The sequence below is a fragment of the Paralichthys olivaceus genome, chromosome 15 (assembly GCF_024713975.1).
Source record: "Paralichthys olivaceus isolate ysfri-2021 chromosome 15, ASM2471397v2, whole genome shotgun sequence".
In the NCBI taxonomy this organism is placed as follows: Eukaryota; Metazoa; Chordata; class Actinopteri; order Pleuronectiformes; family Paralichthyidae; genus Paralichthys; species Paralichthys olivaceus.
The window spans coordinates 19,531,815-19,547,138 of NC_091107.1; the positions used below are offsets into that span (position 1 = coordinate 19,531,815).

The 15,324-nt window shown below is 45.5% G+C and overlaps 1 protein-coding gene across 16 annotated transcripts in view; it reads left to right on the forward strand.

Moving 5' to 3' along the window:
• The window catches only part of auts2a (activator of transcription and developmental regulator AUTS2 a), a 285,358-nt gene that overhangs the window by 264,786 nt on the left and 5,248 nt on the right, over positions 1-15,324 (forward strand). For 7 of the 16 annotated variants that reach the window (XM_069539832.1, XM_020085949.2, XM_069539830.1 and 4 more), the window contains 8 exons: positions 7,351-7,915; positions 9,289-9,581; positions 11,107-11,345; positions 12,328-12,372; positions 13,601-13,696; positions 13,814-13,885; positions 14,214-14,243; positions 14,872-14,943. In XM_069539832.1, the coding sequence (XP_069395933.1) occupies positions 7,351-7,915; positions 9,289-9,581; positions 11,107-11,345; positions 12,328-12,372; positions 13,601-13,696; positions 13,814-13,885; positions 14,214-14,243; positions 14,872-14,943 (1,412 nt within the window). Of the gene's footprint in view, positions 1-405; positions 914-7,350; positions 7,916-9,288; positions 9,582-11,106; positions 11,346-12,327; positions 12,373-13,600; positions 13,697-13,813; positions 13,886-14,213; positions 14,244-14,871; positions 14,944-15,324 lie in introns of those variants that run through there. The other 9 variants (XM_069539833.1, XM_069539831.1, XM_069539829.1 and 6 more) reach the window with 5 other exon arrangements.

Consider the following 15,324-nt stretch of genomic DNA (forward strand, 5'->3'; position numbering starts at 1 on the left):
AGAGGAGGTTCATGGATGGGCCTCTCAGCAGCCCTGTCACTGTGCACATCTCTCCAGGGAACAACACAACACAAAACATCTATATTGGCCACCGACCATTTCTCACTCCTCACTAGTAGAGATATCAAGGCCTGTGTGGAGTCACATCAGCTGGCTTATGTACATGTGACATGTTTGAGGTCAAACGGTTTGGTTCATTCCACAGCTGCCTTGTCTCTGGGTTTAGTTTTACACCACTGTGACGGTGTGTGCTGACCAATGCTGTGGACTGGACAGCTCCTCGTTACACGCTGCTGTTATTTCAAAGCCTCAGTGAGCCTTGGCATGACAGCAAAGCCTGCAGAGGATCTGTCAGCTGTGGGCAACAAGTGTCCCCCTGAGGGCTGCCCTGTACAGGCCCCTGGCTGGAAAAGTCTTTCTACCAAGCCCATCTCGTGGTCACCTGTGCCAGCATGCCTGTCGTCGAGTCCCTGAACCAGCTCTTCTCCCGTTACGGACCCTCCGGCCTGACCTCACACCCTCAGGGATATATAAAGATTTGTTCTCTAAAGGAGAGCTGGAAATGAGACTCTCTGCTACCACTGACCCTACTGCTACATCCTCATGTGCACATAAAGATGGTGATGGTGTTTTCGGCGAGGGGGGAGGGCTGTCCAAACGTTTGGGCTATCTAAGCAGCAAGTAGATGTTCCACATGCTGATGGAGTGAGAAGGGAGCAGTAGGAGTGAGATGCAGAAGCAGTTAAGAGCCATTACAGGAGCACCTGTAATCAGAGCTACTGTGGGTGGAAGAGTGTTGTCGCTGCAGCTCTCTGATAGTAAATGGCTTCATTATGACAAGAGAGAGAAAAGACAGAAGACTTTTGACCTACCAGACAGAGTATGAAAGGAGCACGGATGGATACTAAGAGAGGTAGGAGACAGGAGAGCAAGTTTCTTTCCCTTTCTGCTCTTTTCTGTCACTCTTGTTTTGTCCTTTGCTTCTCTCTTGCACTCATATTGTAAACATGTGTAAGTGCTTGTACTCTGTGGTCTGGCAGCCGCACTTCATGGCCTTGCATCTGTCAATAGAGCTCAGAACATTCAGTGGCTCACTAAGTCCAATTACCCAAGATTGCTGCCATTTCACAGAAGATCACAGCCACAGACAGTCTATCGTATAATAGGAGTCAGGGGTTTATGTATACTGTGTGTGCGTGGATAGCTGCACACACCATGCAGCATGACATCACTGCACACACACACACACACACAAACAATATTTACATACGCACTTACTTTGGCTTTACAACTTGTAATGCAAAATTCATAAACCAAACGAGACAGGCATGAAATATAGATGTTAAGAGAGGGGGCTTAACAACTCTCCCCCCACCACCCGCCCGTTTTTGGCCTCTTGCTCAATAAGTGCTTGTTAAAGCAGCGGTTTGTGTTACTGTGAGCTGATATCAGCACACTGTGGTATTCTCACTGAAAGACTACACATGTCATGCTCTCACAGCCAGAATAGTTGGCCTGCTCACCCAAACCCCCTCCTTTAATTGTGTTTAGCTTCCCACTCCCCTTCCCCAGCCACCCCTGGGAGTCTAGCACTAATAAAACAGCTCCAGTCCAAGACCCTCCACACAGTAGGATGTCCAGGCTGTGTAACCCAACACCCCTCCCGGCTATAGCTTAAGAGTTGCTGACATGACGGAGAGTCTGGGAGGACCAGCAGGGAGGCGTCAATCATTGGCAGGCCCCCTGAGCCTTGAGCTCCCATCTGGGGCACGTCCAACATGCATGCTTGTGTGCTGTGAACTCATTGCTGCGAGGTGCTCCGACACTCTGGAGACGTTCAAGGGGTATCACAGTGTTACTGATCTGAGAGCAGCTAATGCTGTTAAAGTCTTCAGAGCTGAAGAAAGGAGTGATGAGGAGCTAATGGACTGGAGATTCTCTGGAGGCTTTGGCTATGAGATCAGGGAGAAATCTCCCTGGAAGGTTTCTGAGCTAATATCACAAGTCCTAGCTTTAGGATTCAATGTTACATTTGTAAAAATTGGGAGACCCTGTAGCGTTTAGTATAGCAGGAAAAAGATGGATCATGTAAAGCCTCTGTCGAGGTGCACTGTGGGGTTGTGTATCTGCAGATGAGGAAATGAATCCCTTGGTTAATGTGCAGACTTAGGCTTCATGGACTGTCGCCACTGTGGGCACTTGTATTCAACATCAGGGATCTGAAAACCTTCCAGTCCTGCAGACATGGGAGTTAAGCTCAGATGTCATCCACTAATATGAACCCCTGGGTATTCCACTGAGGGAGACAGATTCTCGTGAGTGTGAGAAAATTGTAAGTTTCACACACACTTTATTCACTGGAGGGCTGCTGTTCTGGACTGCATTATAATGTGTATCTGTACTGAATAAAATTGACACAAAAACCTGGAGAGAAAAAGGAAAGATGCTGCTGTACATCAGCTTGATGGGTCTCAGAGTTGAGACTGTGGCTTTCATAAACATGCAAAAGTGATGATACCACAAAGAGGAAGCTGACAGACACTAGCAGCCTGCTGTTTATTGTTCTCCTCTGTGTGGGAAGGAGATCTTTTAAAGATGTGCGCTATTAATGTGACTGCAGTCTTCATTAAGAACAAATAAACAGCTTGGTCCCTCACCAAAGAGCTCTTTGGGGAACATATGGTGCTTAAACCACTCCTGAGGTCAGACCACTGTCATCACTTGCTGCTCAATTACTACTGATTTTGTTGTCAAGCTAAATATGTAGACAGCAGAGGAATGAGTATGCAGTGTTTCTCTTTATTTATTTATCTTTTTCAGGGACTAAATGGTTTCCAGACTGATGCCCTAGGCAAAAATATCTCTTAAAACATTCTCCACAACGGTGGACTGTGAATGTAGTTGAGAGAATTTTTAGAATGCACAGTCCACAAGAAAGAGACACCCTGATTGTTATTAATGTGTACTGAGTCATACCAATGATAGAAATAGAATTTCCAATGAGGGCAACAAGCAGCAGCAGTGGAAAATAACTTGTTTAGCCTCTATTGCCATCACTTCTACTTCTATTGACTTTAGCATTCTAACTTGCTAGCCCCAGCCTTACCGGCCTGGCTGGCCTGGTGAGTATAGGGATATGTCAACACAACCATTAGATGGATTACCAGGAAATCAGATACAGATATCAACGGTACCCATAGGATGAATATTAATGACTTTGTCTTTTCTTTCAGCAGTACCATGTGATGCATTTGATGAATTCAAATGACATCTGTGACAATTATGTTCCCACACAAGATGAATTTCATCATCAGGTCAATTTTTTTGGCCAGTTCTTTATGATATAAGGTAAAATGGGGAACATGGTAAAAAAAATACACCTGCTAAACATCTAGATGATGGTAGTCGTAGGTCTTACTGCAGCATGACACTGGTACAGGGCAGACCTGCAATCAACACCCACAGGTTGCTAGTCATTGCACCTTGCATGCCCCCAAAATACACAGGCAGACTGCCCTCCCTCCAGACCTGCCCATCCCTCCCTCGCTCCCTACCACCCTCCCCATTAGCACCTGTTTCCTAGAAGCTCTCAACAGTTGCACAGCTGTGGCAGCCTCACAGCCTCCAGTACAGTGACTCTGAACCTGCTCTGGTTCATCTGGCTGCTGTAAATAGAGATAGGTACAAATGAAAATGACTGTCGATGTAGGAATTATCACTGACTAACTTTGGTACTGTTGTGTCTTCAGGCGAAGGTCACAGGCGCTGATGTGTTGGTATAGAAAAGATTAGTGGACATCACCTTAAGTTGGCCACTGTCCAGTGTATCCATGTATTATTGTTGGCCTTTTGCTGTTGAGTCAGTTTAGAAACCCACCTGTATTGCTTCTTTCCAAAATGTTACATGCTATGTTTCACATTAATTATCTATTCGGTGGCTGCCCGCCATATTGATTTACTCCACAGTCTCATAATGAACCAAAAAATAATGGAAGATATCTCTAACTTGGTGTGTGCGGTGCTATTTGCCGTCCATGCAGACAGTCAGCCCTCATAGTTTCACCAACAGTTGGCATGCAATTCAGTTTTTCTCTCACACAAGAACTTATCTTCACTATTTTAGTCAGGGTACCTACCACTTATCTGTTGACCTTTGTGCACATGCTCCCTAGTTACCACCACTCCCATGATTGCATATTTACTTGTATTAGTAATCTGAAACATGAGAATTTACAGGAAATAAAGGATCTGTAAGTTGGCCAAACAGCAGCCTCTCCTCTTCAGAACTATAATCACCTCCGCTCAGTACATAACCGTTACGTACACACTGTGGCCATAGCTCAGCTGTCAGTCTCGTGGCTGCTGCTATGTGTTAGCTTGTTGGTTTTGTGTGATTGGAGCTATGTGACCCCTGCCTGGATGAAATCCCATAAATGAGTGCGAGGGTTTAGAATGTGATGAGGTGCTATTTTGAGGACGGGAGAGAAGGGTTGACAGCAAGGGACAGAAGCCTGGGATGTCAGAGAGGCCTGTGGAACCAATAGCAATTTGTCTCCAAGCCCAGATGTAGTCTGTCATAGCAACCCACTCACATGACGGAGGAGGAAAAATAGAGGGATTATCAAAATAGTTTGGCTGGACTAGGGCACTAATGTATTTTGAAAAGGACAGGTGCTGAGATGCCAGTTGTGCTTTTAAAGAGTGTGATTGTTTTGTTTCTCACTTGTTAAGCTTTTATATTGCACAGTTTGTATCTAACAATGTTAATGAAACACAATATGCTAAATGAATCCCCCATTGTGCTGCAGTAATGACCAAACACCATATTAAACCTAATGTCACACGTCTCCTCATCAGAGCACAGTAAAAAGATTGTTTCAAAGATCTGAACGTGGGTCCCTCATATAATGAAAGCAACACAAATATCATTCTTATGAAGCACTATCAACCAACCAGTATATTAACCATGCAAGTTGAATGTGATATAATCATGTCAGAGTTGGAGTCTGTCTGATGATTACATGCTGCAGTGTAGCTATAACCATGAGTGTGTGTAGCTAATACACTGTGAACTGTAGGAGATGGCTCACCGTGGAATAATGAGTGATCCCCCTAAGCCTTCACTGGGTCCCCTGACAGTCAGCCTTAATAATTGGCTTACCAGCACACACACACACACACACACACACAAACACACACACACACGACTGACCCTCAAAAACCCTCCCACACCCCATTTACTTCTAAAATCTGGCCTCTCACTTTTGCTTCAACTAACCCACACACCCACAGGCCTCATTCTCCACTGTAACGCTTCACCAAGCAGTGTGTGCTAGTTAGAAACCGCACAATGCTCCTGAAACGTTGAGAAACAGCAGGGCTCCACATTTTAAACAAACCAAGAGGGAATTGCGCTTATTTGTTTCCAGGGATGAAGAAGACTGACAAATGAACCCTCACGGGAGGGAAACTGGTGTATACTCCTCTTCTCTTCTTCCCCGCTCCGCCTGGCCCTGGAGTCTTCATTATGACCAGAATAGACACTTTCTTTTTAGCGCGTTAGCACATTCTCAAAACAAGCCGTGGACCTCAGAGACTCAGAGGTGCAGCGGAAGACTAGAGAATTGGGATTTTTTCTCTCCTGTCTGCTGCGGTAAAGTTGTTTGCCAGCAGCAGTCTCTCTTGACCGGTAATAGCATTTGTAAGTGGAGAAGACTGACATGGAGGAGGCAGATGGATTTGAGGGCTGCTGGGCTTTCTTGTTCATTGATGCACGTGAGAGCTGGACAGGGACGCGTCTCGTGTGCAGGCGGCCAGAGAAGAGATTATAGTTTTTATGTAAGGGTTAGTTACCTCTGAAGGCTGACGCTTATTTGCACGATGCTGCGACTTCTCATCATTGTTCTTGGCCAAAGGCGGAAAAGAGACTGTTACAAAAACACTTCAACCTGGTAAAGCGAATCTTTTTCCCTCTCCTGACGGGCTGGCAAATGTCCCAGTGAGCTCACCCACACAGAGCAGAAGTCAATAGCTGATGATTGTTGATATTGATTGCGATCTTGCATCAGGAATTACCTCCTCTGACCCCTTATGTGCAATATCACATGCACCTGCGGCTGCTAATGCCTCGCTTGGCATTTTAATGCTAATGGGCGGAGGTTGTCCTTGAGCCCTTTTAGTTCTGCCTGCTCTCACAGGAGTTGGTCTTGAGGGAGTACGTGTGTCAGTAAGATGGAAGTACGCTGTGACAGGCTGCAGCTCTGCAGAGCAGGCTGCTGTCTCAGCCCATGGGAACTGGGCCCCATCTACACCTCTTTGGCAGGTGAAGGATTTAGCTGGCTTCGCTGAGGGTAGGAGGAGCCGTCGCTCTTGCCCCTAAACCCCCCTGAAGCCGATGGGAGAGTTAATTACAGTCTATGTATGCACTGTCATCCCCCATGAGTCTCTCTGCCTCTGGAGCAGGCGGGCCTATTAGCTATTGTTCCGTGTGACTTCAACATTGTACAGCAACCGTTTTTCATTCTTTTGGTTAATTTACACTGTGGACATAATGGAGCCAACCAAAGGCTTTTAATGGCACGTCCTTTCTTATTTGGTCATTATGTAAAGTCCATAAAATGAATACTCAACTTATCAGACAGTAAGCTAAATATGCAGCCGTCCTTCACGCTACATGCCAAAGTGACTGAATGAGTGATGAGCATCAAATGTGCATAGACTGATGGGTGGCAGTCATCACAATGCTGAGCCCAACATTGGAAACACTATGTCTCATTAAACATCTGACCAGAATGCAATGAATTTATATAGAAAGTGAAGGTCCTGTCATCCACAGAAAAACTCACTTAACCTTGAGAATGTACCTTGTGTACGATACAAACTGATTTAGACTGAACAAGAAAAACACATTTTAGTTTCTCCCCAGGGATGGTGCTAAAAGCTGCGTGATAGGGCTCAGGAAGGGAGTGATGCTGATGCCAGCAACACTGCAAACCCCAGCAGGGTGTGTCAGTGTGAGGAGAAAGAGTAAGAAAAATGTATGTGTGCCAGTTTCCAGAGGAGAAGGTAGTGAGAAAGACTACAACAGACCGGCAGCTCGCATACATCATCTGTGTTGAAGCTCAGGATTTCTGCTGTTTATTTACTGATCTCCGTGGCTCATTGTGTATGAATTATTATGTATGTATGAATGTCTGTAGAAACCCATGATCGTGTCTGGTGTTCTCACCAAACTGTCAGTGTATGTGTATATGTTTATCTTTGTGTTTATTTGATCATTTAGCTTGAAAACTAAGGATTGTTACTGGAGATGTTTTTGTTGACTCTGTTTTTCTCTTTTGTTTTAAACAGTTCCAGATTTTGGCATCGATGTGCTCTCCACTAATGGCAGCCAGGAGCCTAACGGCCCAGGCCTCCTCAAGGTGTCAGGCCTAGAGCGCAGTCAAGAGAGGAGCCAGGAGAACTGCAGGGACCCCCAACCCCCTGCATCCAGCACCCCCAATCAGCCTTTGCCCCCCCAAGACATCCCCCTGACTCAGCCCCAGTCGTCCATCCCCCAGCCCCTGTCCCCCCACTGGAGCCAGGCGAACAGCCCAACCCAGGCCCCGGCTGCAGCCCACCCACCCCCACGTTCAGAGGCTCTCCCCAGGCCTCAGACGCCCGCAGCCCTGCCTCTCGCCCAGGGCCAAGAGCCCTCGCTGCCCCCCCCTCCCCGGCCCCAGCATCAGCCTGAACTGCTGTCTCACCCCCGGCCACCACCAACGCCCAGCCTTCACCCACATCCACCATCTCCTGCCCTCCCGACTCACCATCCTCACCAACAGCATCCCAGTCAGGCAGGGCCCCACCGGCCCCCATCCCGCTGCCACTCCCGGCCCCTGTCTGTCTACAACAGCCTTAACCTCAACGGTCACAGGTAAGACTAAAATCCCACAAGCTCACATCACATGGCAGGCGGTTCTGGGATAATGATCTGTACTCAAAACAGTGAAGTCTCGTGTCCTTATACGTTGCAATGCAGAATCGTGCATTCGATGCAGTATAGACAAAACTTCCACATTCATACACATGAAAACACTACAATATCTCTTGAGCTGGATTTCTGCACGGTGCCTAATCAGCATGTAAATTGCTATCAGGCAGAGCTGGGAGTCCCTGAGCCAGTAGCACTGTTTATTACCAGTGAAATAAAAGGGCCACACTGCTCCCTGAGTGCCTGTGATTTATTAGCCACCCACATTGTCATCAGGGCACTGTGCAGTTTCCAGCCCTCACTCGGTTATACTGGAATCATGTGCAATAGTTTAGTAACCTTGAATCAGTTGCATACTCATTCACACATTTTATTTGTGCAGAGCAGGAGGGTAATGGGCTCAAAGCTGTGTTCATTTGACACGATAGAGACTAGAGAGCTGGTCATTTTGTCACATTATAAAGAATCTGAAGCAGAACTCTTCTTGGAACATTCAACTACATTCACTACAACTACATCAAAGTTGTTTTTCATTTGATTAAAAAGAAAAAATAACAAGAGCTCGTTCAAGGCCAATTTGAGTCTGTTGTGTTCCATATCTGTGGAAAAGCACTGAGACCTATGAGATGCTTCATTAATTAAAGACTCCAGGACTCCAACATAGCTCCTTCAGAACCCACTCAGTCCCAACAACAACTCTGCCTCACAGGCTCTCAGGACTTGGCTTTGCCTCCCACTCTCAGTGCCAGCGCTGCCATTCTGGCAGAACCCCAACAGGCCCTGGCACCCACTGAGAATAATCGCGGGTGCCGGGGCCCACAGCAAAGAGCGAGCGCTGCAAATGAGCTTTCAGGCTTAGTGCGAAGCGCTGTGGAGACGCAGGCTCTGTGGCTGCCTCTAGGGAAAACCCACACGCACACTACAAAAGACTGTTTGCTTACACATGCATACACGCCCTCTCTCCCTCGATTCCCATTTCCGATGCACATGTTCGCTACCTGGCTCAGGAGGAAGTGCCTTAACAGAAGCTGTTCAAAGACAGATGCTCGTTCTGTTATGTTTGCCAGTGGTGTTTTATTTGCATCTGAGGGTGCTGCGAATGTGGTGTTTTCACAAATCATGTTTGTCCTGAATTCTGTGAAGCACAAGCGAGAAGACAGTTGAGGTGTGAAAACACTGTGCGGGGAATTGAACGTCAGAGCAGATGGAGATTAGGGGGTGTGGAGGAACAAGTGTTAATTTTGACATATCACACCTCACTTAACATGGCGTCTTTCTCAGAATCTCTCCCATTTCTTTTCACACTCTCTTTACAGCAGCAGCAGAAGCAGCACCCCAGGCACCAAGCCCCACGGGCCCCCTGGTCCCTCCTTTCACCTCCCCCACCACCCGCCTCCACCTGCGGCGGCAGCAGCAGCCTCTACCTTCCCCCTGCCCTTGGCTGCGAACCAGAGTACCCCCCACAGCTTCCCCCCTGCCTTGCAGTCCTCGCCACATCCACATCACCCCAATATGTTCGCTCCTCCAGCAGCCTTACCTCCACCACCACCATTGACGTCTAGCACCCTGCCAGTACCTGGACATCCTGCAGCTGGGAGTGCCTATTCAGGTAAACACCACAGGCTGCCAGCAAATGTCTCCACACCGCCCCCAAGTGGTGTAGCAGAGGACTGTACATTGACTTATTTTAGTCAGTTGTTGCAATAGGTCGGTTGCTGGGGAGACACAGGCAGCATTTGATTATAAAGCGTCTGAGATGTGGAGACAGATGGACAGACAGAATGTTACTGTGGTAATTATTTAGAGAATCAAGCCACTGAGTCCACAATGATCTACATGTGCTCCATGCCTGGGGTTTTGTGTGTTTATAGTCGTGTGGACAGTTCAAGTTCAGTCTGTCATGCTCTGATTGATCGATTCTCACACACCAGTATTATCCACCAGCAAGTCAGGCCACATAGCAAAAGTGATTCCAGACCCCGTGCACATTTCCATGCAGCGCTGCTACGCTAAATGTCAGGGTCAGTGTGGGAAGGGGGGGGGCGATATTCCAAGAACTTCCATTTGAACCTGGAATGGTGCTCATGTGTGAGAAATCAATTTGGTCAATACGGAACAGCGCAAGCTGGATTTTATTCAAGAGATACTAATGAAATTTTTATGAAGAGAAAATTCCATCTCCACTCCCAGACCAATAAAGCTTGAAATGAATGCAGAAAATATTGTAGTGAGTCACTGTGGAATAGGAAGGATAAGGTTACTCTGGAGGAGACATAATCTCTCAAGCCCGGCTCTGTTGAATTTAGAAGAAAAGCCTGCGATTACTTGAAATCCATTCTTTCTCCACAGGCTGCGCAGAGGTTATTAGAACAACAGATGTCGTTCTCTCAGAGGGGCTGTAGCGTATCGAATCACAACATTTGACAGTTCCAGCAGTCAGTCAGTTTTAATCATGTCGAGCCTTGTTTAGATTTAAAATGACATGCTAATAATCACGCTCATTTACTGCTTGTCTATGTGTGTGTGTGTGTGTGTGTGTGTGTGTGTGTGTGTGTGTCATTACTGCTCCCTCATCTCTATCAGACAGTTTCTCATGCATACATATTTTAAGCTATGACAGGTGTTTCCATTTTGCTAAAAACTGTTTCTTCTAATCAATGTTGTAAATACTGTAATTTTGTTGCTAATCTCAGCTACATGTGGTATCTATTACACTTCTGTGCCTCCTGGGATCCCTCACATAAAACTCTCTCTCTTTTTGGTAGTTTTTCCTTCCTCTTGTTGAGGGTTAAGGACAGAGGATGTCACATCTTGATATGTGTGTGTGTATATATATATATTATTTTGATATAGCTTCTTATTTGACATATCACTGAATACTTTAATTTGAATTAGCTGGAAGTAGAATATGATATCCTTTAATTAGAGACACATAATTAATAAGTTTAGTGGTTTTATGTTTTGTCTTTTTTACATTCACCCTACACAATTCTGACCACCCCCTGGGATAAAAGCTTGAATCATAGCTTCTGAGGTCACTGAGTGTATATTCAGAGTCTGTTGTGTAAAAATGTGTGAACTCTCCCCACATTAACAAATCCAGTCCTAATCCCGTCCTCTTATTTCTACTTCAGAGCAAGAACTTCTGCGCCAGGAGCTCAACACTCGTTTCCTGGCCTCCCAAAACGCCGACCGCGGCGCCTCGCTGGGCCCTCCCCCCTACCTGCGCACCGAGTTCCACCAGCACCAGCATCAGCACCAGCATCAGCACCAACACACCCACCAGCACACCCACCAGCACACCTTCACGCCCTTCCCCCACGCCATCATGCCCACCCCAGCACCGCCTATGGTGCGTACCCCTGCCAGAAATGTGAGGATAAGTAGAACACAACTGTATTGGGGTGGAGGGGGGTGATGTCAAAAAATCATTATAACCAAAGAGTTTCTTCTGATAATGACTTTAATGTGTGGAGGAGTTGGCGGGCATGGCCCTGAAAGTGTTTTCTCTCTGTGGGTGTGCAAGTGAAGACTTCACAGTTTGACGTGTGTGAGAGCAGCACACTGTAGAGACCTTTGAGTTTCTGTGCAGCCTTTCAATGATGACCATGTGTGTCTGTCCACACCACAATGATGCCTTTATTCTCCCAGAAAGCCTTTCTAGTGTTTTCCCTGGCATCGTCTCCAGATTCGAACGCAGTTATTTTCTAAATTGGCAATAACTCGCCCAAAGCATGTTAACTTCAGAGCCAGCTTTCAAAACATAATACACTTAATTCATTCTGAATTTAATGACATCATTTGGGTTTTTTATTACTGGCAAATACCTTGTGTTAAGAGCCCCGCTGTTTGTTGGGGGAGACCACAGGCAATGGGTGGCTGGACCTAAAGCTCACAAACACATGCACGCACACACATACACACACACACACACACACACAGAGAGCCAGGCTGCTTGGCTCTGATGATACCTCAAAGGCAGCATGGCGAGGCCTCTGACAGCTAATGAGGCCATAAAAAGCCTCTTTAAGGCTGCACTGTTTAGTCTTGACTAGGGAAATATTCACTCCGAGCCTGTGCTGCACTAAAACGAGACCAAATGAGACACAGAGCCCACGCTAGTTTATAAGGTCTTGAGATGATCATGAAAAGAGGAGGATGAAAACAGTCTGGCTGAGGAAGTGTTTGAACTTGGATCTTGGAGATCTTGAATCATAATCTCAACCTGTAAGCATGCGCTAATATATAAACACAGATGTAGTATGTGTCTGAAATGACCCGGATCGACCCTGTGACACTAAACAATGTGGAGGTTTTCATGTCTTCTCTACGTATTTGTTTCATTTCTCCTACAGTTTGAAAAATACCCAACAAAAGTTGACCCCTTCTACAGACACAGCGTGAGTTTTCCTGCTGCGTTCTGCCCGTCTGCAGACATGTCTGTTGCTTGACCATCCCAGCCTGTGTCCCTTGGTGTTATAGCAGTGTGTGTGTACGTGTTAGATTCCATGAAACTGTTCATCTGCATCTGAATAGACACTTAGCATCGGAGCTTTACCGTTTCACCCCTCAGCAAATGTCGTGATTAATGAAACTTTGCTGTTTTCTTAGGCCTCGGAGCACAAGATTTATTGTGCACGCATGTAACGATGAAATGATTGTGCATAGAAATGAGTACAGATGGAGACACTGGCTGCTTAACAGAGCAGACTGTGTTATTGCCAGAGGAATACTAGATCTTAGTCTTGCTTACTACTCTTCATTTGCATTTGTCTGCAAACAGCAGTTTGGCTCATTATTATTTACTGAAGGCGACTTCCATCGGTCCCCACTCTACTACCATGTTTGAAGCTTCCCCACACCTGCTGTGTGTTTCTGCATAAAAAAGCTTTTTCCTCAAACTGTCCTTCAGAGCTGAGATGAATGTATATGCATATCAAACCTGGGTCACAGAGATGTTACACAGCGCTGCTAGTTTGTTTTTAAGCAGTAAATTCTCTGTATTTCCTCACTCTTATTATGGCAGCAGCAAACACCCTGAAGCCTTTTTCCTCTCTATGAACATAGTGATGTCTTAAAACATGATGCACGGGGAATGTTGTATTTAAAACCTTCCACGACGGCCTCTAGAGCTTCTTAGAACTCCTCCTGGCTTGAAATAATTTGACTGCAGCAGCCATGATTAAAGACATGCAAGTTAAGAATGAAAAACATTCTCTATTCCCACTAAGGTTAATGTGACTGACAAGAGCAATTATACCGAGGAGTTTATTACATTTCTGTTGCTCCCCTGGATGGAATTATGGAAGCCTTGAGCACTTGTTTGGTTTACATGCATTTTGCTTGTATTACAACATTCTAGTTTTCATATCAAAGGATGGTTTCCCTTAGTTAAATCCACTGGGAATGAACTAGAAATATTCTATAAACTGTACTTTGTGAAACATGAAGGCAATCATTTGTAACTCCCCCCATTACAGCAGTCTTAGAAAAGTCTGACTGAATGTTGCTCATCCTTCATTAGAACTTGTTTGTTGTTGCATGTCCTCCTCCACATGAAGCTGTTGCATGAATCTCACTGTCAGACTGAACCATCCTCACGCCTCCTCTCCCTCTTCTCTCCCTCAGCTCTTTCATTCATACCCACCGGCCATGTCTGGCCTTCCCCCCGTCATCCCTCCGACCGGGCCCTTCGGCTCGCTGCAGGGCGCCTTTCAGCCCAAGGTAAAGCGCACGCTGACACCACCACACGCCCACATTCTCTCAACTCCAGATACACAAACTGAAAATAGGAGCTATTTACTGAGAATCTTGTTTCCATCTGTGTCTGGTGATCTCTAGACCTCTAATCCACTGGATGTGTCCACAAGACCAGGAGCCGTCCCACACACATTCTTACAGAAGGACCCCAGGGTAAGAACACATGCACACTAACACACAACACTCACAGTGCAGAGGTAACCTCGACTCTGTACATGTTGCATAAGTGTTGGAGTCATCAGGTTTTCAACATAAATGATGTTACTATAAAGAACTCATGCACTTGGTTTGTAGTGAACACAGACTGTGTTCCTGCCTCCTCTGCTGCTGTATTTCTTATTTGTATTCAGAAGCAACTAAGTTTAACACTTGCTAATTAAAATGAAGCATTTAATTAAAGTTAAGAAAAACATTTTATTCATAAGATACTACACAGAGACTAAAATAACTCAACCTCTTTTTCTCCCCCTCTCTCCTGTAGCTAACGGATCCATTTCGGCCCATTCTCAGGGTGAGTGCTCACTTCCCACACACACACCCACACACACCCACACACACCCACACACACCCACACACACACACACACACACACACACACACACACACACACACAGTGCCCTAAAGGGTTTTTACTAATGTAGTAGTTTCTTTAATGAAATGAGCGGCTGAGTGTATTAGTTTATTTATCGTCCGCGTACAGAAACACACTCTTCTTCACAGCAGACATGTTGTCACACTTGAACTGAACAGAGCCATCACTCATGTTATCAGTTCACACCTATGCTGCTATGACATGTCAAAATGGCTGCTTTGAAAAAAGGCTGACTGTCACATTTAAACAAACTGTCTCTCCACGGCTACAGGTACTATACCACTGTCACACATCATATCACCATCACAGATCTTATGTCATGGTGCTGTAGCATCAGTATCACTGAATGTTCAGATAACTTGACTGTGATAGGTTTGTGTTGTGTTTATATCATCCGACCATTCAAGATGATTGTGAGGGTTACAAAGTAAAGTGCACTGACAATATTTCCATTAGATTTCACACATGTTTAATATCGTTCCAAGCTGAATACCAGAGCATTAAGAAAATATATTTTATGACAAAACATTATTTTTTGTGTTTACAGAAACCAGGGAAGTGGTGCGCCATGCATGTCCATACTGCCTGGCAGATATACCACCACCAGCAGAAAGTGAAGGTGAGGACTCATCTGACTCCTCTTGCTTTGCATTCTACTTAATATATTCTACACACTAACTGACTCACTCACACTGCACATGTTCTTATTGTGCCACTGACTGTTTTGAGTAAACACTTTCAGTTTGTACATAATACACATTAAAACTGTCCCAGAATTGGGGAAGTTTGGATTTTAAACACTGGATCAATCTTGAGGTGAATCTGGCTGCATCAGTACATAAAGTATAGTTCTAAATAATTGCTTCATATTGTTAAGACAGAAGCTGACCTCTAACAACGATTTGTGAAAGTAATTCTACTGTTTCACACTCTTTGAATAATTAAAATAACTAATTTAAAGTCTGGTTTCTGGAGTCGTAACCATAATCATCATGAGGTT